General features: G+C 35.8%; 2 protein-coding genes across 6 annotated transcripts; both read left to right on the top strand.

Annotated features, from left to right (window-relative positions):
* The first annotated feature begins 4,536 nt into the window (after positions 1 to 4,536).
* LOC126588332 (heat stress transcription factor A-6b-like) lies at positions 4,537 to 8,436 on the top strand. Of its 5 annotated transcripts, none has more exons than XR_007611418.1 (5): positions 4,537 to 4,842; positions 5,041 to 5,342; positions 6,359 to 7,548; positions 7,659 to 7,762; positions 7,866 to 8,436. XR_007611418.1 is itself a non-coding variant. In XM_050253409.1 (3 exons), exons 1-3 carry the CDS (start codon positions 4,794 to 4,796, stop codon positions 7,133 to 7,135), a joined length of 1,128 nt encoding a protein of 375 aa, XP_050109366.1. In that variant the 5' UTR covers positions 4,537 to 4,793; the 3' UTR covers positions 7,136 to 8,210. The 5 variants fall into 5 exon arrangements, 1 of the variants encoding a protein (XP_050109366.1); XR_007611417.1 differs by having other exon boundaries at positions 7,651 to 7,755; XR_007611416.1 differs by having other exon boundaries at positions 7,659 to 8,210.
* A 6,593-nt stretch (positions 8,437 to 15,029) lies between these two features.
* On the top strand, positions 15,030 to 19,251 carry LOC126588389 (protein indeterminate-domain 12-like). Its single transcript, XM_050253475.1, has 3 exons — positions 15,030 to 15,784; positions 16,052 to 16,451; positions 18,213 to 19,251. The coding sequence occupies exons 1-3, from the start codon at positions 15,610 to 15,612 to the stop codon at positions 19,036 to 19,038; spliced, it is 1,401 nt and encodes a 466-aa protein (XP_050109432.1). The 5' UTR covers positions 15,030 to 15,609; the 3' UTR covers positions 19,039 to 19,251.
* Positions 19,252 to 20,249: the final 998 nt, after the last annotated feature.

Below are 20,249 nucleotides of genomic sequence, written 5' to 3'. Positions count from 1 at the left end.
CTTCTTCTCTCTCTCATCTCTCTCTCACTCTCGGAGATGAGCTTCTCCGCAAAGCCTCAAACCCTAACCCTAATCTCATGCACTTCTCTCTCTTCTTCTTCCTCTTCCCATCGCCGATAGATTCGTAGAGACGCTCGTCAGCGGTTTCCGCTCTCACATAAAATGTAGGAGCTTGGACGGAGGGGGTGGGCTCGGGTGGGATTTTTGGGTGGGTTGGGGGGTGGGGTTGCAGAGAAGGGAGAAGGGGAAGGGATGGGTAGGGAAGACGACTTCTAGTTTTTTTTTTTTTTTTTTTTTAAGAACAAATCTGGGTATCTAGGTAGGGTGGGGTGGGGGGTTGCAGGGAAGGAGAAGGGATCGGCTAGGGGAGGTGAAGAGAGTGGAGGATAGGGGGTGGGTTGGGGGGGTTGCGGGGAAGGGGAAGGGATGGTGGGGAAGACAACTTCTAGTTTTTTTTTTTTAATATAACTTTTTTTTAGTTTATTATTTTAATTTTTTTTTTTAAATTATTAATTGTTTAGCTATGTGGCACACATGTGGCAGCCACGTCATCACAAATGGGGACTCCGTATTTGCCATATCATCACTTAACGGTTAATTTAACAGATTTTTTAACGGCTGTATGAAATTAAAATAAAATGATGAGTAAATGTATGAAAGTGAAATGTTTTAAAAATGTTGTATGAGATTGTAATAGACCTCAAACCTGAGGGATACTATCTAATTTACTTTTTTTTTTTATTAAAAGTGAGATAATTCATTTTAGAATCAACGATATTGTATTCGTATAGTTAGATGATTCCATTTAAATGACTAAGGTCTAAATTTTCATACCATACAAAATAAGATGGTGGAAGATGATAGAAACAGAAGATAACTTCTAAGCCTCGTGAACCATGATCTTTAATGGATGACATAAAAAAATAACGTAATTTTTGTCTGATCAAGACTCAACACTAAGCCCGAATCATAAACCCATTCATGATTGGTTCTCTCATTAAATTATCATTTCTCCAAACAAATATCTAGCAATGTGGTCCTATAACTTGAACAAGACCGAGTGAGAATCAAAGCACAATTTGCATTATCTTACAAAAATATTACCGATGCTTAACTTTTTTATCGGATTAATCAAATGCAACTTGTCCTTAGTGCGTGGCTGGTGACTGTGTAATATTATTATATTGTGCCAAGAAACACTATTGGCTCTGTGCTGACCAATCCCCTAACTCCACTTTCCCTAAGCCTGTGCCGAGAAGGTGGCGTGTCGGCATCGTAGGGCACCACGTCTGACTATTCCATAATCATATTAACGTAATTAGAAGAAGACAAGCATTTTTTAACAGCTAAAACCGTGCTACGTTTCAAGTTTGGATTGGTCCACGTAGCACTTTTCAGAGACCCAAAGAGGGTATTTTACTTGGATGAGGATCATCTCTGGATCCTCTTTATAAGGATCCTAAGATCCTCACATTCTAATCGTTCATCGTATATCGTGCGGTCAATTTTCGTTAGGTACTATTTATGTTTAATTTTAAATAATAAAATTCAAATAATTTTTTACCGTACGATGTACGATGAATAACTAAAATGTAAGGATTCCCAAAATCCCCACAATTTGAATCCCGTATCCAAATCCATTTTACTTTGCCATGCTCAACGGTGGTGACTACTTGCTCATGCTCAATTTTTTTTTTTTTAATAGGACATGCTTAATTTTTGTAAGGAGGGATTCTCTTTGGATTTAAAGATTAATTTACTGACCATTAAAGTAAGTTTCAATATACAACTTTCAACCAAAACCTAATTCGGGACACATGGAACTTAGCCATCTGCCCTTAGAAGACTCTTTGAGGTTTTTTATTAAATAAAAATGATATTTTTATTCTAACTTATCTAAAAATAGACGAGAGTTTGAACCCATAGACGAGTCGAAGAGACAAAAAGGTTTACGATTTATAATTTAGAGAAAAAATATTTATCCACCAATATAACACTTGCGACGACTACTAAAGCTCTAAACTTCAAATACAACAATAAATATTCTTTTTTTTTAGTCCTTTAGTTTCTCCTTTTACTGTCGACATCTATTTTAAAGAAGAAAAACACCACACCAAAATTGATAAAACGAAAGACCACAAAGAAAATGCCAAAAGCAATGTTTTTCAACTCAAAAGCTAAATATGATGTGGCATGATATGGATTGTCAACCCTTATTCCTGTTGCCAAAATTGGCAGCAGCTTCAAATTTTTTTTAATGATTATTAAATGTATTTTATTATTGATTTAAAAAAAACATTTATTATAATTATTAATGTAATAAAATAATAGTTTAATTTGACATATCAGGTGGAAAGAAAAAGTTTAAAAGTTGTTAAAGTGCCACATAGACTGTTAAATTTAAATTTTATGTAATATGATTTGACATCTCGTCTGGAGATGCCCTAAGATGTGTTAGGGCATGTTTGTTTACCCTCGCTAACTTTTACTGGACTGGACTGACTTAGCTAGGATTACTAGTTTGTATTTGGTGCAAGTAATTAAGGACTAACTTTAATGAGACTACGTCGTACTCGTGTCAACTAAATGCTTCACTGGTGGTCTTAGCAAGACTCCCCAAAAAGTAAAGGATTGCCCATCTCCAACACCCGCGTCATTTGCACACCTGAGTGTCTGCAAGCACGCATCGTTTACAAATCCAACATCTGAAACCTAGGCCTTGTTGAAAGGGAGAGCTCAAGCGCAGAGTTGGAGACGGAGGTGAGGCCTGGGTTTGGAATCCATGAAAGCTTTCCAGGTTGAAGGGGGAGAAGTTGGAGATAGAGGTGTGCCAGACGTTGCAGGATTCGATTGAATTTTTCTCCATTTTTTGTCAAAATAAAAACAAAACAATTTGGGATTTTTTTTTGTTTTTGTTTGATTTGAATTCGCCATTGTAATTGCTACTAGAGAGGTTGGGTACAATGCTTGGTTTTTTGGTTCAGGTGTTTATTCGCAATTTCCTAATGCGTTGATAGGAAGGCGTTTTGAGAGCAATTATGGACGATGCGAAGAAGAGAAAGGAAAAGAAAATAAGAGAAAAGAAAGGAAAGGTGGAGAGAGACGACAAAGAGTGAGTCAGATAAAAAAGTAAAGAAAATTAATGAAAATGGTTTGAAAACTTTGAATTTTAACGATAAAGACAAATTTAATGGTAAAGTGAATAGTATCAAGATTGATTTTTTAGTGTAAAAATATATTTTTTCATTAAAGTGAACAATACCGAAAGCTTTTTGTTAAAGTTTCCAAAAAAGTATGGATTAATAGTAATAAAATATTAATAAGATGAATTAAAATGACAAAAAAAATATTGGGATCTCAAAAATAATTTAGTATGTGACTTAGTCCGATACTGCATTAAGAGTTTCATTATTCTTATGCTACTTAATCCATATCAAGTCAATCCAACTTAATCCTTGAAGTTAATATTGTCCAAGATAATCTGGTGCAACAAACCGTCTTTAGTATTCAAAGTATAATTTGTAAGGGAATTTTTTTTAAATGTTATAACTTATGTAGCTTTTGTAGTTTGTCATATAAATTAAAACTTTAAGGTATTTGTCATATCAACTTTTCAAATTCATTAATTTGTCATCTCACTCATTTTTCATCTAAAATAAGCCATGTGCCTTGCACATCACTTGGTTTCAAAGTTATTTTAGACTTTTTAATTCTCAACACCCTTTCAAAATCATTACGGACATATAAAAAATTAATAATTTTAAAAACTTACTATGACAAATCGTTTAAAATTTTAGTTCATAAAACAAATTAAAAAATATGTATAAATTCATATAAAATTTCTAAAAACTCCCAATATTTTAGTCCAAAGGCAAATAAAGCAAAACATTCTCAACGCAATAACACATCACTAATTGTCCAACAAATAATTTAGAATTGGTCAGTAGTCCCTACCAACCAATGCAACCGCATTTTTCAATTTTTTCAACTCCAGAGTTCCAAAGTCCAAACCCTCTTTACCAAATTATATTATTTTGTGATATTTATCCTCCACCCAATAGCGCTACCCCATGTGATGTCACCCAATTATGAGTGGGGTCCATGCCTCATCCAATGAGATTTTAGATATCTACACAACTAATCTCTCACCTATGCCTCCACCATACTCCATGGAACCTCCTTCCAGAACTTTCCTAAGGACCATTCTCTCTCTCTCACCTAAGGACCATTCTCTCTCTTTTAAATTCTTGCCCGATTGGAGAAAGAGTTAATGGGCGAATTAGAAAATTAAAATTACAAAGGAATTGTTATTAATATTTTAAAATTTTTATTTAATATTATAAATTTTTTATTGTTAAAAAAAAAAATACACTTATAAGAAGTATAGAAGAAAATTTTTAAAATGCTAATAATAATTCTCATTTACAAATACTTCCCAAAAGTGTAGAACGTTCCCAAAACATTTTAGAAAAAATTGATTAAATCACTATTTAAACCCCTTGTGATCTTAGTATTTGCAGTTTCTTCTCATGTGACAAAACCTGCCAACTATATATAACGGCTAAAACGACTTTCCCAAAGAAGAAAGCAGAAATCCAAAGCCTCAATCTACGCAGCTCCGCCCGCTCCTCTCTCTCTATCTCTCTCTCTCTCTCTAGCTCTCCTCTCTTTCTCTCTCTTCCATCCATTTTCAGAACTTATTCTTGCTCAGATTCAGCTCAAATCTTCCGTTCCCTGATCAGAAATCTCGAAAAGTTTGCGCCTTTGAGCTCCTATTCGGAAGCAGGAAGCTCATGACAACCGCAGCTCTGCCTTTTATCTTGCATTTCAACAGCAACCCATGTCAGTTTTTTACTCTCTTAATCTCTTAATTAGTCTTCTTTTTCTTGCTTAATTGATTATCAAAATCGGATTTTGAATCCGACCCAGAATTCGATTTCGAAAAGAAAAAAACGTAGTGGAAATCGGTGCGAGATTCGATACCCACCAAGATATTGTTCATATTTCTGCGATTTTCAGCCATGAATTATTTGTACCCAGTGAAAGAAGAGTACCCGGGTTCGAGTTCGAGTTCGTCTCAATCGGGTCCAGATTTCGACCCGATGGTGATGATGATCCCTCCGCCGCAGCCGATGGAGGGCCTGAACGACACGGGCCCTCCGCCGTTTCTGAACAAGACATACGATATGGTGGACGACCCGGATTCGAATCGGGTGGTGTCGTGGAGCAGGGAAGGGGGGAGCTTTGTGGTGTGGGACCCACATGCTTTTGTGATGAGCCTCCTGCCTAGGTACTTCAAGCACAATAATTTCTCAAGCTTTGTGAGGCAGCTCAACACTTACGTAAGTGTCTGTTTTCACCCCCAAGCTGAAATCTTTAAAAATTGGTTAGTGAAAACTTCAATCCTTTTTCATCAAGTTTTTACAGATGTTCAAAGTTTAAATGTACGTGGAAACAATCCGATTGGGTTGAGAAAACGTCAAATATTCAATTTGAGCACAGACGGCTAAAAAGGGTGTGAGAAAGTCGTTAACTTTACTCAAATCTTATGTGGATGAATATGATCATCCATCTTTAATATATTGTGTTGTAGTCCCTTGTAATTTTCTTTCTTATATTTTTCACCACTATTAAGAAAATCCTAAGCTAATCCTAAATGTTCTTGATCATCTGAGCATTTTTGTTTTTTTTTTTTTTTTTAATATTTAATTTTGGATAAAAAAAAGTTGTTCTCATTTCTTGATAGTGTTTTACTTTCTGGAAAATAATCGCTTTCATGTCTTGAATTTCATAACTCATGGTTATACATTACTCTTTTAATTACCTTGCTTTTACCCCCTCCGCTCTTCACTTCTTTTTAATGTATGCTCCTTTTCCACAGTGTTGCCCTTTTGGGTGGTGATTTTCGCAATCATTTCTACCCTTGCTACACTTTTCCATCGCTTTCTATTCTCGAGATTTAATAAATCAAATATGAATTTAGTGCCAAAAGTAAAGAGAGAAGTGCAGAATTAGAGGAATCGGAGTGAAAATCACTACATTTTTTAAGTTTCTAGTCTTCTCATTAGTGGCTCACCTTTCTTGATTTCCACTGGTGTCAAATTTCAAAAGTTAGTAATACAATATTCAGCACTTTCTGATCTCCTTGTGAAGTGCAGAATAATTTAGTCTCTCTCTTGTCTCGTTCCACCAATACTGATAGATAAAAATATTTAGTGTGTATCAAATATTTGATGGGCATTGGTTCAAAGCGTTAATGGAGAAGCTTAGTAGATTTCTGAATCTGATTGGGCAATTAGGGTTTGTAATGTCATTGGTTCTTGGGAATTTTGGTCCTAAATGTAATTAACTTGTGCAGGGTTTTAGAAAGGTTGATCCTGACCGATGGGAGTTTGCCAATGAAGGATTTGTAAGGGGTCAGAAGCATCTTTTGAAGAACATTAGAAGAAGAAAGGCACCTTCTCAGCCTTTTCCGGCACAGCAAACTGTCAGCACTTGTGTGGAACTTGGCCAGTTTGGGCTGGATGGAGAAGTTGATCGGTTGCGGCGTGACAAGCAGGTTCTAATTATGGAACTAGTGAAGCTTAGGCAGCAGCAGCAGAGTACTAGAGCCTACCTTCAGGCCATGGAACAAAGGTTACAAAAGGCAGAAATGAAGCAGCGGCAGATGATGGCTTTCTTGGCAAGGGCAATGCAGAACCCGGCTTTTATACAGCAGCTTGTCCAACACAAGGAGAAAAGGAAGGAGCTTGAAGAGGCAATGACTAAGAAAAGGAGGAGGCCAATTGATCAAGGACCTAGTGGTGTTGGTGGTGGCGAATCAAGCCTAAGAGGCAAAGGAATAAACCCAGTTAAAAATGAGCCTCTTGAATTTGGCGATTGTGAGTATGAAATGTCGGAGCTAGAAGCACTTGCGATGGAAATGCAAGGATTAGGTAAGGTGAGAAAGGAACAGGAGGAAGTGGTAGAGCCTCTAGATAGCGGAGATAAGGAGCTTGATGAAGGATTTTGGGAAGAACTATTTAGTGAGAGATTCAAGGGAGACTTGACCGTTCCGAGTGCTGAAGTAGGCGAAGATGAAGATGTGATTGTCTTGGCTGATCGCTTAGGTTACGTAGGTTCATCCCCAAAGTAGACTAGCTAGCTGGACTTCTTCTGCATTGCTCTCTCTCTCGCTCTCTCGCTCTCTCTCTCCCTCTCTCCCCCGTCTTTGGTTTTCACTTCCTCCCATATCTTTCGGAACAAGGCTAAAGCCTTCAACAGTTGTTTTCATAGTCTCTCATTTTGTCTCTGGGGTTTCTCTTCATGTGCCATTACGCCATAACTTTCTTCTGGATTTCTTGGTATTGACAGGATAGGGGGATGAGCAAGCAGTTATTTGTGGAAAAGAAACCATCTTTGTTTCTGGTGTTTCTAACCCTGCACATGATAATTGATTGCCACCTTTTCTTCTTCTAATAATTTCCTCTCTTCTTTCTTTATCTTGGCTAGGTTGCAGGCATTGCTTGGACAGAACCTTTGGTAACTTTTATCGTTATTTATGGCAAGGTTGTTGTTTATTAATCTATACAAACCACTGTTCTATGTACCATAAATCAAATTAATTATCTGTCTCTGCCTGTTGTAATCTATTTATGGCCTCTCTTAAAGGAATGTAGATTGTTGAGAAGCTGTTAAACTTGAAAAGGAGTTGCAGCAAAAGCTCCAAGAAACCCTAAAACATATTCTTGTTTTTGGGTCCAAGTGACTACATTGGTAGTTTGTCAGTATGATATATTCTGTTACTGAAATGTTGTTTTAATTAGTTAGATGTAAATAGAGTTAGGTAGTAATGAACTTCATAATGTTACCTTTGTACCGTGTAGATCGTAGATTGGTTCATGTCCGATATGGTTCTCTCCTCAGTCACTTCATCAGCTGTGGACTCTCAAAAACTGGTACACTATGCTCCTTAAAACATCACCATAAAACTGTGTTCCTTACCCCATTGATGTCTTACAGATGAAGACAGGATCCGAGTACGAAAGTAATTCTACGAAAAGCACGAATTCGATCGGTTTGTAAGAGTAATGCAACTTTGGTCTGAAAGATGTTGTAATGTAGATGGCGGTGTCATCTCAACAGCTCAAGTATATTCCTGTAACATTCTGATACTAACACATAAAACCAGAATGACATTTTGAGAGGAAAATCTGAATTTTGGATTACTAGAGGAGGATAGAAAATTAAGTTCCATGGCTAATTTGTACATAAGGTTTCTAGAGAACAAGATGGGAAGTCCATGTTCTCGTGGACTGGTCACACTTTATAACACTTATCGGCTTCTTACATAAGAGAAGGAGAATTATTCTTTCTTAAAACACGAAAGCAAAAGTCTTTGCACTCGAATTGTAATTTGGGTGCAAGGAGAAATAAAGTATTTTCCTACTATCAAAATTCCTAAGCTATCACCAATTCATGAGATCAACATGATTTCCCTAGTGCATGACTGCTTAGAAATGCTAAAAGTGTTTTTGGATGATCAAAGACATTTTTACTACTGTGTACATAAAAACTTAAAAGTATTTTTGGGTCTTGGCAACAACACAGAGGAGAAGTGCTTAGCACGGTTCTTTTCTTGGACGTGCTTGGATTACTGAAATGCATAAGAAATGCTTTCTACAAAAGTAGTTTCAATTGAACCCTTATCATAGCCTCTACTCACAAGTGCAAGTGTATTAGATTTTACTGAAAACGGCGTATCAAGATTAGTCTGAATTATTCTAAAGGGAAGAGAGAGTCGGGTGTATTTTAAAGAAAGTGGGACAGTTATGGTTGCTAATTCAATTTTCATGTTTGGTGAAAAATATAATAAGTGTGGAAGACACATGAGAAGTGAGCAAACACAATCTCAAATGAAAACTTAAAAAATTAAGTAGTTAGACCATCTTCAACTCATAATGCTAAACCTAACACCCCCCCCCCCCCGACCTCTCCCCGTAAGATACAGTCTTTTTCACCTTCTACACACTATCTTTGAATTTTAGCTCTTAATTTGTTCAGTCTAATAGCTAAAAAGAGTGTGCAAAAATCATTTCTCATTCTACAAACACTTATTCTAAAGCTTTCCAAAAGAAACAATTTCAATGGACGTATTGTCACTTGCCCTTGGTTTCTTTTTCTTTTCTTTTTTTTTTTTTTTTTTTTTTTTTTGGCCTTTCCTTCCTTTCATTGATGAGGGCCATCCATTAATTTCACAAACGTGATATCCATCACTTAAGCCCATGAATTGTCGTTTGGGCCTGCAATCCTGCCCACTCACCCTTATTGTTCATTGCTTCCAACCGTCGTTTGTCTTCGACGACTCCCGCCGTTTACCTCTCTTGTTCTCCTCCCCGGTGTAGGACTGATGTAAACTTCTTCCTGTAAGCCCCCGTGCAGGAAGGCATTTAGAATTCTTTCTTCTCAACAGAAAAAAGAGTTACTGGATTAATCCAATATATATACATTTTAAATATATATAATATGTTTGATATTATAAGCCATTTCATGTTCACTCGAAATCATGAATGACTACCTTAGGGTTTACTTGTTTAGTCTTCTACGCCGACACATAAAGCTATTAATTCAGTGTTATACTATTGATGAACAACGTGGTTGATACTTGACATGATATAGTATAATTAAATAGATATAAAAAGAACAAAAATAAAATAAATGCATGTGTTATAATTAACATGAATAAATTGATAACACGGTCTAACAATTCGCACTGAAAAATTAGGGTTTACTTCATAAATAAGTTCGCCGCGTAGACATAGAATAAGCTATATATATATATATATATATATATATATATATATATATATAACGTTCATGTGTATTTTATATTCTATGCCTTTTCATGTGCCCAAAATTCAAAGCCAAAAACTTGCATGTGAGAATCTGGTGATAGAAAGAACCCGTGAATAAGGCATGGCCCGCACGGTGTTATATTTCTTCCCAATTCATCAAGATTTACCTTATCTCTGCATGCAATGCAGAATAGAACAAAGTTGTATAAATAAAATAGATTCAAATTAGAGTAATGTTATTCATACCATATTTTTATACCATCTTAAGTGACATTTGATGTGGACAGTCACATCATTTGAATTAATCATATTTTTAAATTTCATTATTTAATAAACTAATAATTAAGAAAAACTAGTTAATTAAATTATGATTGTAGTATACGAGGAGTCTTTCTTCTTCCTTTCCTTGGTTTTTACAAATTTTTCAAATAATGTGGCTGTCCACATCCTATGCCACCTAAGGTGGTATAGAAATATGGTATAAAAAATATGATATGAATAACATTACTCTTCAAATTAATTAGAATAAGCAAGATGTATATATGTAGAGCAACTAACATGAAAAAGTTAGTTGCTCTACATATATACATCTTGCTTATTCTAATTAATTTGAAGAGTAATGTTATTCATATCATATTTTTTATACCATATTTCTATGGTTTAGAACATATCATCACCTTGGTGGTAAACCTATTTCATTTAAATCATTCTCCACAAAATATTGAGATGGCTATCTATCTGAATTTCATATATACTTCAGTTACTTGAAAGGGTAGTTTTTTGACGTCTCCACGCTACTAAGGTTTCTGATTTTTCAAACTTGGCCAAATTGTTAAATAAATTATTAGTTGTCCTACTTTGCTCACTCATCGCTCGGTAATTACCTTGACAATGACTACCGCATAGTATTTCAATATTATTCTTCACTTGTATTACAATCTAACAATATATTATTAGAGACTAAAGGCCAGTTTGAGATTGCTATGCTTTTTTAAAAAAACAGCTTCTGCTGTCTTTAAAAATAATCCGCTACAAGATAAAGCAGTTGAGCGTTTGATAAACTGTATTTTTAAAGTGTTGTGAGTATGAAAAGTAGTGTAAAATGTTTGGTAAATTTTGTAAAAGTGATATAATTGTATATAATGGCAAAAATGGATGTGGTAGTGTGGGCAATGGCAACTACAACGGTGGCAAGAGCAATGGTTGTGATGGTGGTGGTGATGGTGACAATAAATGGGTGTGGTGGTTAGGATGCTTAAATAACAATGGTCGTAAGGGCAACTGAGACTGCGGCGGTTGTGGTGGTAGTTGTGTTCATGGTGGTGGTGGTGGTGACGGTGGCAGTACAATGGTAGTGACAGTTGTGGTGGTAGTGTGGTGTGTACGATTATGATGGTGGTGGTAATGGTGGTGGTGGTGGCAATGGTGGTGTAAGAGTTTATGGCTTGTAGTGTTAGGTGATGGTGGTCACTTTGTTCTCCAAAGATAAAATGTATCGAGAAGAATAAATAATGTCATTTTTTTTAAATTAATGAGCGTATTACAATAATTAAAAATATTAATTAAAGGCTAAACTTCGCTTTTTATTAAAGCAACTTTTAAAATCAACTTACAAGTTGCTTTTAAAAGCTGGAAGTCATTGCTTTTAAAATAAGTAGGATATTTTATTTTTACCAAACATTGTTTTACTGCTTAAATTTAAAGTAAGCAGCTTGTGGTGAAAAAAAAATTAATACCAAATTGGGCCTAAGACTAAGATTAAGATGTAAAATTATAAGGTTCTAAAAGACGCTAGACACTAGTCGGGCGGTGGGCTAGGGCCTAGCGCTTAGGCTGCTAGGCGGATTTAATTAAATCTATTATATTTCGTGTAAATAAGTGTCTATTTATACTTAAAGTATATATAATTTAATCATAAACTACACAATAGAATTATATATATATATATATATATATATATTATGTGCTATTGAAACAAAATGAAAACATGGGAAACAAGCATATAATATTTGTTCATTTAAGTATTCAACAAGTCTCTTACAATTTATTGAAAAAAATAAAATGTAAAATGAAAGTTATCTATTTTTTGTCTAAGTGAGTCGCAACCTAGGCAGGTGCCTATGCGGGTCTTGGCGGGCAGGTGCCTAGGCGGTCTAGGCGGGCGCCTCAGTAGGTCTAGGCGCCCTTTCTTAATTTTCAAACACCTAGGCATTAATCGGGGCAGTGACCAGCCTCCTAGTGCATAGGCCGCTATTTTATGATATTCTGACATGACATGGTCATGTGTGATAAATTCAATTTAATTAATATTGTTTTGAAGCCACTTATTAGTACGGTCTAGTGGTATTCATCTTCACTTGTAAGTGAAAGGTCTTAGCTAGGTTCGATTCTCGCCAAAAGGCAAATAGGCTTAGCCCACTCCCCCACCTCCTTAGTGTAGACAATATCGTTTGCTAAAAAAAATGAATATTGTTTTGAAAGCAACCCTATTGGTCAAATTATGAGAATTGACTTTCTATTTTATTGAGTGATAATTAATTTCAGGCTTCATTAGGAAATGAGTCCTCCCTCGGCCTATGACAGAGATTATCAAGCTATGTAAACTTTTGTTCTGCAATTATTATTACTCATGAATTGGATCTTATAGCTTTACCCAATTTTAAGTTTACATAAGAATAAGGATTGATAAATTTGCCACCAACTTCCAGGACCCTAGCTGGATCCAAATATATGATCACAACGAAGAAAAACTTGACCTCGTTGTCGATCTCTCCCATTTGTTAAATGCCCAACTTTTTTTTTTGGGGGGGGGGTAAAGCCAAGTTCATAAACAGTAAGAAAATATAATCAACCCAAACACTAAACAACAACAAAGAGACCCCAACAACCACAAGGATCTTTGTTTGCCAATTTTCAGTTAACACCAAAAGGATTCAGTTCCTAATTTTACACAAATTTAGGTTAACTTGGTGAAGAGGGGAACTGGTAGGGCAAAAAAAGTTGGGCAATGCTTTTACAGAGAATATTGCCTTCTTAGGTTATGTTGATGTTACAGTTAGAGTGCTATACTCAAATGACTTTACTTTTTTATTCCAACTTAGGTTATATGATTTATTAATTTTTTTATCTTCATTTTTTTTTTTGGGCCAATTGTTTTTCCCTAAAGGTGTTAATCAGTGAAGCATAAATCTCATCTTATCCCAAAAGAAAAGAACATGAATCTCACTAAAAAGCCCTGCATATTCAAAATATTTAAAGATCAAAAGAAAACCCACATAGGATTCCAATTTCCAAAGGATTTACATGAGAAACAAAAAATTTAGAACAACATGCAGCTCGCAAATGGGGTCCTATATGCCCTACACGTCTGAGGCTTAAGGGATTGGTTTTGCATGCCCATGCTAGTTAAGCCACGCATGGCTTCAAAAGGAAGAGAATCCCTTGCCAAGGACACTTTTGGTAATCTGAAGGGGACAAAATGGAGAATTTGCTTGTGGCTTTAGATTTGGGTTTGGAATAAAGTAAGTTATAAGAGAAAAAGAGCAGACGGTAGAGGGCCTTCTAAATTGCCCCCCTTGGTGGGGTTTGTTTACTTGGCCACAACAGACACAGAGTAGGGGAAAGAAAAATCCTCAACTATTAATGACCACCAGCAATTGAGTTGAATAAAATTCTAAAACCCCCCAAATAGTTCAATGACAACTTTGCACAAATAATTGCAGATAGGGAAGGTGGTGAGTTTAAATCAACAAAAGTCATTATAAATTCTCAATAATATGGTTTCAGGGTAAGAAATAATATTATTTGCTCTCTCTCTAGTATCTCAATCTAACTGTACCAATTTGAATCAACCGGATATAACAATCACTTCCATACTCATATTCTTACACATACTATATATAGTTGTAGTCAATCAGTGAATCAATCATGTTAGTAACTTAGTAGTAGTGGGGTATTATAAAAAAAAAAATTAAGTTAAGAAAGGTCAGTCCATGCATCTCTATTTATCTCTTTGCCTTTTTACCACCTTGACAAAGCTTTTTAAGCTGCTTCTTGTTCTCCTTTAAGTCTTCCTGTAAACAAATATCCCTCCCTTTAATATTCAAATCAAGCTCCTTTTAGGGTTTGGGTGTTTTATTACAGCAACAAAGGAAAAGGCAGAAAGTGCCAACGTCATCCTTCCAAAAGAAAAACTAACACAAAAACAATTATTTCATAAAAAAGGGATAGTGTGAGAGAGAAATAAAAAATTACCCAAAATATTTGACTGGATTTGTGCTTCTTCCTCGTCTTTGCTTTGGCTGACTTCCTTTAGCTTTTTCCCTAAATTGCTATAGCCTTTTCCCTCTACTTTGTGTGTGTGTTTTTTTTATTTTATAAATTAGGCATTTAAAATTAACACATTTGCTTATCAGACATCAATATACAATTGAATTTTATCATCTATACATATATAAAGAGAAAAGACAAAAAGGGTAAAACTTTTATAATACTCAAATTATCCTTCTTCCATTAAAATTTGAAAAACTAAATAAACTTAAATGAGAAAACATTAAAAGAAATTGGTGAAACATGAGAAAAATATGTAAATACATAAGTGCACAAAAATGACTGTATATCATATATATATACCGAAAAGTATGTACCTAAATGTTTGTCCTGAAATATATTATAATGAATTAGTGTACATAAATGTTTGTATAGAAATGTCTTAATTATAATGAATTTGGGTACCTAAAAACATTTGTACGAAATATATTTATAATTAATGAGTTAGTGTACCCAAACATATGTACCTAAATAAATTATAGTGAATTAGTATAGGGTTAGAAAAAGAAAAATCATGAAATTACAAAACAAATGACATAAAATATAAATGATGGCATTTAAATAGAACCAAGAGATTAAACTCAATTTCGAATCTTGTACCAGCTTTAATCTAAACTTTATCTTATTTAGGGGTTGAAATCTAATTTTCTATGTAAAATAACACCACGCTTTCTTTTTATCTTTTAGTTTTTTTTTAATTTTAGTTTCTTCCAAGAAAATTTAGAAATTTCCAAATTTTTCTAGCCCCACCCTTGTTTTCCTTAGTCTTCCACAGTTCCACTATAATCATCACACAGCTGCAGAAGTAGTACTGTACACTATAAGCCTACAATAAGCTGCTTCTGAGTAGTACTGAAATATCCTCTTCATAATTTCCACCTGTCGCTCTCTAACTTGAAATTTATAGAATCATATACAGAAAAAAAAAAAGGAGAGGGTTATTGGATAGTGAAGAGAGAGAGAACATCTTATTGCCTGTACTCTTTCCATGTTGGATTTGCATGGACAACGGCTCTTGATGATGATCTGAGAGAGAGAGAGAGAGAGAGAGAGAGAGAGAGAGAGAGAGGGAGGTTTGTATTGGTGGTGTTGCAGAGTTGCTCAGAGAAGCAATCCATGCCATGGCCTAGCTAAGATAGTGACTTGGAGTAGAGATCGTATAACCCATCATCATCGTCACTACTTCACGAGATTGAAAATATTTATATTTTGCTTTTTGCCCCCTCAAAAATGAATTTTTTTTTTTTTCGTTTCCCTGCTAATTGTGTGTTCAAGGGTGCGAATAAAAGTGAAGGCTAAAGTGGGATAGAGAAGAAGTTCTCAGATTCTCTAATATCTAAAGATCTATCTCTCTCTCAGTCTCATCTCTCAGCTTATCCAGCTAGCTTTAATTTGTTTTTTCTCTCTTTGGAGTTTTCCTTAGTCCAAAGAAGCTTGGACACTAACCATGTTTCCAATCTCCATGTCCAATTCCACTTCTTTGTCTGAGGAAGCTAACAGTGTTTCTTCAGACTTTGCAGCTGCCTTAAACCCTCTTCTCCTTTCCACCAATATTTCTTCGCATCAGTCTGATCAGCCACCCAACAAAATTAAAAAGAAAAGAAGCCTCCCCGGAAACCCCGGTATGTACTAATCTCTGGTTGATTGATTTCCAGATGTTCTAGGATTTGACTTTTGTCGATATAATTACCGGTGTTTTCAGTTGTCCAAATTAACTTAGAGACTCTCTAGCTATTTTTATTTTTTAAGACAGGCAATATCATTCAAAAAATTTCATTTAAATGACTACGGGGAGAGATTCAAACTTGGGTGTGCAGAGGGAAAAGCGTAGCTCTAGCCAACTTATCTATTTTTAGATTAAAGTAATATCTTTGTTTCATGCGTTCCAGATCCAGATGCTGAAGTGATTGCATTATCCCCAAAAACCCTACTTGCCACAAACAGATTTGTGTGTGAAATTTGCAACAAGGGTTTTCAGAGGGATCAAAACCTGCAGCTTCACAGGAGAGGCCACAACCTTCCATGGAAGCTGAAGCAAAGGAACAGCAACGATCAGATCAGAAAGAGAGCCTATGTTTGTCCTGAGCCTTCATGTGTTCATCACCATCCTTCAAGAGCACTTGGTGACCTCACAGGGATCAAAAAACACTTTTGCAGGAAGCATGGGGAGAAGAAGTGGAAGTGTGACAAGTGCTCCAAGATCTATGCTGTTCAGTCTGATTGGAAGGCTCACTCCAAAACCTGTGGTACAAGAGAATATAGATGTGACTGTGGAACCCTTTTCTCCAGGTGATTAATTAATTTCCCTTTCTTTTCTTTAAACCTAAAAAAATAATTGGACATTGTGTTTTTTCTTGAATTTTCATGAGTTTGGACCCAATGTGATCCATACAAAAAATTGGTCTTTTGTTTAAATTGGGAAGTCTCATGTTATAATTTATATCTGGCTGAGAACATATCAATGTTTTTTGTTTTTCCATGGGATTTTGTTTTTGTTTCTGAGGTTGTTTTTACACAGGAATAGTAATAAATTATGCCTGGAATATATATCTGAAGGTTTGAATGCAGTGTTGCAGGTTGCACCAAAATGTACACCATTAATACAAGTGACTGTTGCCTGAAACCTTCCTTCTGTACGTAGATACTGCTTGTGCTTGAAAATTTAAATGTCAAACTTTTTTTATAAAAAGAACAAAAATTATTTAACTTTTTCGGTTTATATGCTGTGTCCTCAAGTTCATAGACGAAAATAATCCTATTTGGTTTTTCAGATGGAGTCTTCTCTCCACTCCTCTTTCAGTTTCCTCTTCTTCATTCTCTCTCTACAGTGACAGTGAAGATAAAACAAGAGGATGATATATGTTAATCTTGAGCGTTCAAATGGAAAGATAGGGAGGGGATGGAAGGGAGAGAGGGGAGGAAGGGGAGGGGAAAATGGAAGGTGAGAGAATCCAGATCCTGGTCGGAGAAGGATTCTCTCTCCTCTTTTTTTCCTTCCCCTTCCCTTCCTTCCTATTTAAACGATCACGGTTAAGCCACGTTAACATTTTATATTAATTTTTTATAAAAAGAGAAAGACAAAATAGGAAATGTGAAAGGAGGGGATGAAAGGGGATAAAAAGAAGAGAGAAGAGAATCCTAATTCTATCTGGTCTACAAAACAATGATGGAGAACCTAAGAAAAAGTTAGAGAAATATAAGTACTTTTGGATATATTTCATGGTTGGGGAAAACCCGTGAACTTGTATTTTATTTTTATTTTATTTTTTCATTATTTTGGCCTTTAAGCATCAAGCATGTGGTATCAATTACTTGCAGAAGGCAGAGAGTCATCATGAAAACTGATAAATCTGCAAAGAATATCTGCTGCTATCCTTCTTTCTCAGTTGCTTTCTTTGGCTTGTGATTTTGTGTATCCTCTTGTTTCATGCACGAGCCCTTTTTTCAAGTAAATTTTTTTGGATCTTCGTAATTTTCTCCACATTTCCACAATCAATGCTTATTTTTGCATGCATTACTAAACATATCAATCAAATTATGGCATGCATCTTATAAGTATATTTTTCTTTGGATTTTTGACGTTTTAATCCCTGTGATCTTATCCCACATGCATGTGTAGTATACATGTGCGGAAAATCTTTTTGATATGTCTTCCATCTATGCAGGAGCGATATTAACAAATGAAATAACACAAATTTGCACCATCTGTAAGAACAATGTGCTTCTAATATGCATTTGTTGTGTAGCTGTGTTCTTTGTCTGCTATAAATTCCTCCTTATATTTATTTAACTCTCATTTTATTTATCTTGATCCAAATCAAATTCCAACTTAAGATAAAAGTACATGTTATATACGATGATGATTGGTTATATCTTATAACTTGTTAGCTTTGTGATACAACTAAAAATTAACAAGTTGAATTATACAACTAAAGGTAACAATTCTTGAATTTGACGTTGCATTGGGTTGAATTCGGCGTTGCATTGGGTATTTTAGTTCTCATATTGATCAAAACTTGCTCCTCTGGCTTGTGATCCAACATTTTTCAGGAAGGATAGCTTCATAACTCACAGGGCGTTTTGTGATGCTTTGGCTGAAGAAAGTGCTAGACTCTCAGCAAATCAATTTGCTACCGCCACAACTACCACCGCTGCAATTACACCTCAAATCTCCCTCTTCCCTTTTCCAACCCACCAACAACAGCACTTCACAAACCCAAACACACCAATGCCTCCCTTCACCACCATCCCCCTCACCCCATGGGACCTACCACAATCTCATCAGAACCCTAACACTAATCCCACCCAAAACTCCCCACTTCATCATCTCATCAAGCCTGAGTCTCATCGCCATTTCCCACCACGACCGCCACAACCACAACAACCCCACAATGGTCTGATCACCTCACCCTTCCAAAACCTCCACGTCAGCACACAACCCAACTCCAACCCCGCCACGTCATCAGCCCACCTTTCAGCTACTGCACTCCTCCAAAAGGCTGCAGCCGTTGGTGCAGCAGCAGCCCAACAGGGCCAGTCAGCGGGCTTGACCGTGGGAGAGTTTGGAACGGCGAGCCACATGATCTCCACCGAGTATCTAGGCGGGTTCACGTCCGGAGATGTCTCCACGTGGCGCAAGACTGACAGTCTGACAAGAGACTTTCTAGGGCTGAATGGCGATGGCACTGGGAATAATAATAATAATAATAACAACGTTCGCGCTGTTCACGTTAAGGACATGCTACCGTACGCCGGTGGAGTAGGGTTCCATCAGCCGCTGTCTGAGCGCCTTCGTGGCCCTGATTCGCAGCTGAAGCCCCAGGGTTTCGGGTTCGCTGAGACTACTACTGCTTCGGAAACGTGGGGAGACTATTGAGTTGCGTATTCGAGTCAGAAATTTGAGCGCAAGGGTAAAAAGGTAATTTAGCGTTTCTTGAATGGCGGAAATTCCCCTGCCTCCTATGCCCCGTAAAATTATGAAATTAAAATGAAGTCCTTCTCAAGAACATCTTCATTTTGTAATTGCAGTACTACTTTCCCAGTTTCCCTAAGATTATTTCAATCAGTTCTATATCTTCTTTTCGACTCATTTCTGAATTTTATTTTTCTTCTAATTTGTTAGTTCTAGAATCTATGACTTATTCAGTCTTCTTCTTATTTTCGTTGAGACCTTCGATGGTAAAAAAAATAGAACAGAAACCCTAACCCTAAATATGAAATGTACGTGCCCAAGTTTTGAGGAAATTACATGTGGGCTTTGCATGGCCGGTGGCCCCATGTTTAGATTTATAATCTTGAAGGTCTGATTGGTAATCTCATTTTATCATCAAAATTTAAGTGAACTTATAAAATTGAATTATTTATGCCGACATTGATCTTGTGTATACTTGGTAATTGGGGAACAACGGGTGTGTAGCAAAGAATGCAGTGTGCCAGTACAGTACGTGCATCATTGCATGCATAAGATTCCCATTGTACCCTTCAAGTATACAATTTATTACAAGCAAATGACCAAAATAAAAATAAAAGAGGTACAATTAACGAAATGTATGGTTCATTTGGAAAATGCTTTTAAATTACTAAAAACGTTTTTAGATAAAATATTTTTAAGTTCTAAAAGTAATTAAGTGCGTCTTGCACGAAGAAAAAATTATGTTTTTCTTGTAGAAAACACTTCAAATATTTTTCTATAATTAACTTACATTTTCACTAAAATTTAATTTAAAAAATATTTTCTTTAGAAGCATCTTCAATCATTTAAAAACATTTCTCAAACGACAAGAAGTGAAGCAATCATATCGATAGAGGGTCCCATACGTGCTAGGGATTGTCGTATGTACCCTTGGACACTTCAACTCGACCCAACAGTAATGTTGACACCTGGATATACAGTGGTGGCCCCATATAAACATAGAAAAACTAATGAAAAATGTTTGAAAACTTTGAGTTTTAACGATAAAGACAAAATAAATGGTAAAATAAATAGTACCAAGATTGACTTTTTAGTGTAAAAATGTGGTTTTTCGTTAAAGTGAACAGTACCGGGAGCTTTTCGTTAAAGTTCCCTATAAACATACATGCATTATC

The sequence above is a fragment of the Malus sylvestris genome, chromosome 11 (assembly GCF_916048215.2).
Source record: "Malus sylvestris chromosome 11, drMalSylv7.2, whole genome shotgun sequence".
Lineage (NCBI taxonomy): Eukaryota > Viridiplantae > Streptophyta > Magnoliopsida > Rosales > Rosaceae > Malus > Malus sylvestris.
The sequence above is the reverse complement of the archived record's forward strand: the minus strand, read 5'-3'. Positions and strand labels throughout refer to the sequence as shown.

Bases quoted from the DNA above. Each gene is read 5' to 3' on its own strand.
- LOC126588332 (XM_050253409.1), top strand. From the start codon at position 4,794: ATGACAACCGCAGCTCTGCCTTTTATCTTGCATTTCAACAGCAACCCA. The intron at 4,843-5,040 runs GTCAGTTTTTTA...ATTTGTACCCAG, and splicing joins GCATTTCAACAGCAACCCAT to TGAAAGAAGAGTACCCGGGT. The intron at 5,343-6,358 runs GTAAGTGTCTGT...TAACTTGTGCAG, and splicing joins TGAGGCAGCTCAACACTTAC to GGTTTTAGAAAGGTTGATCC.
- LOC126588389 (XM_050253475.1), top strand. From the start codon at position 15,610: ATGTTTCCAATCTCCATGTCCAATTCCACTTCTTTGTCTGAGGAAGCT. The intron at 15,785-16,051 runs GTATGTACTAAT...CATGCGTTCCAG, and splicing joins AAGCCTCCCCGGAAACCCCG to ATCCAGATGCTGAAGTGATT. The intron at 16,452-18,212 runs GTGATTAATTAA...AACATTTTTCAG, and splicing joins TGTGGAACCCTTTTCTCCAG to GAAGGATAGCTTCATAACTC.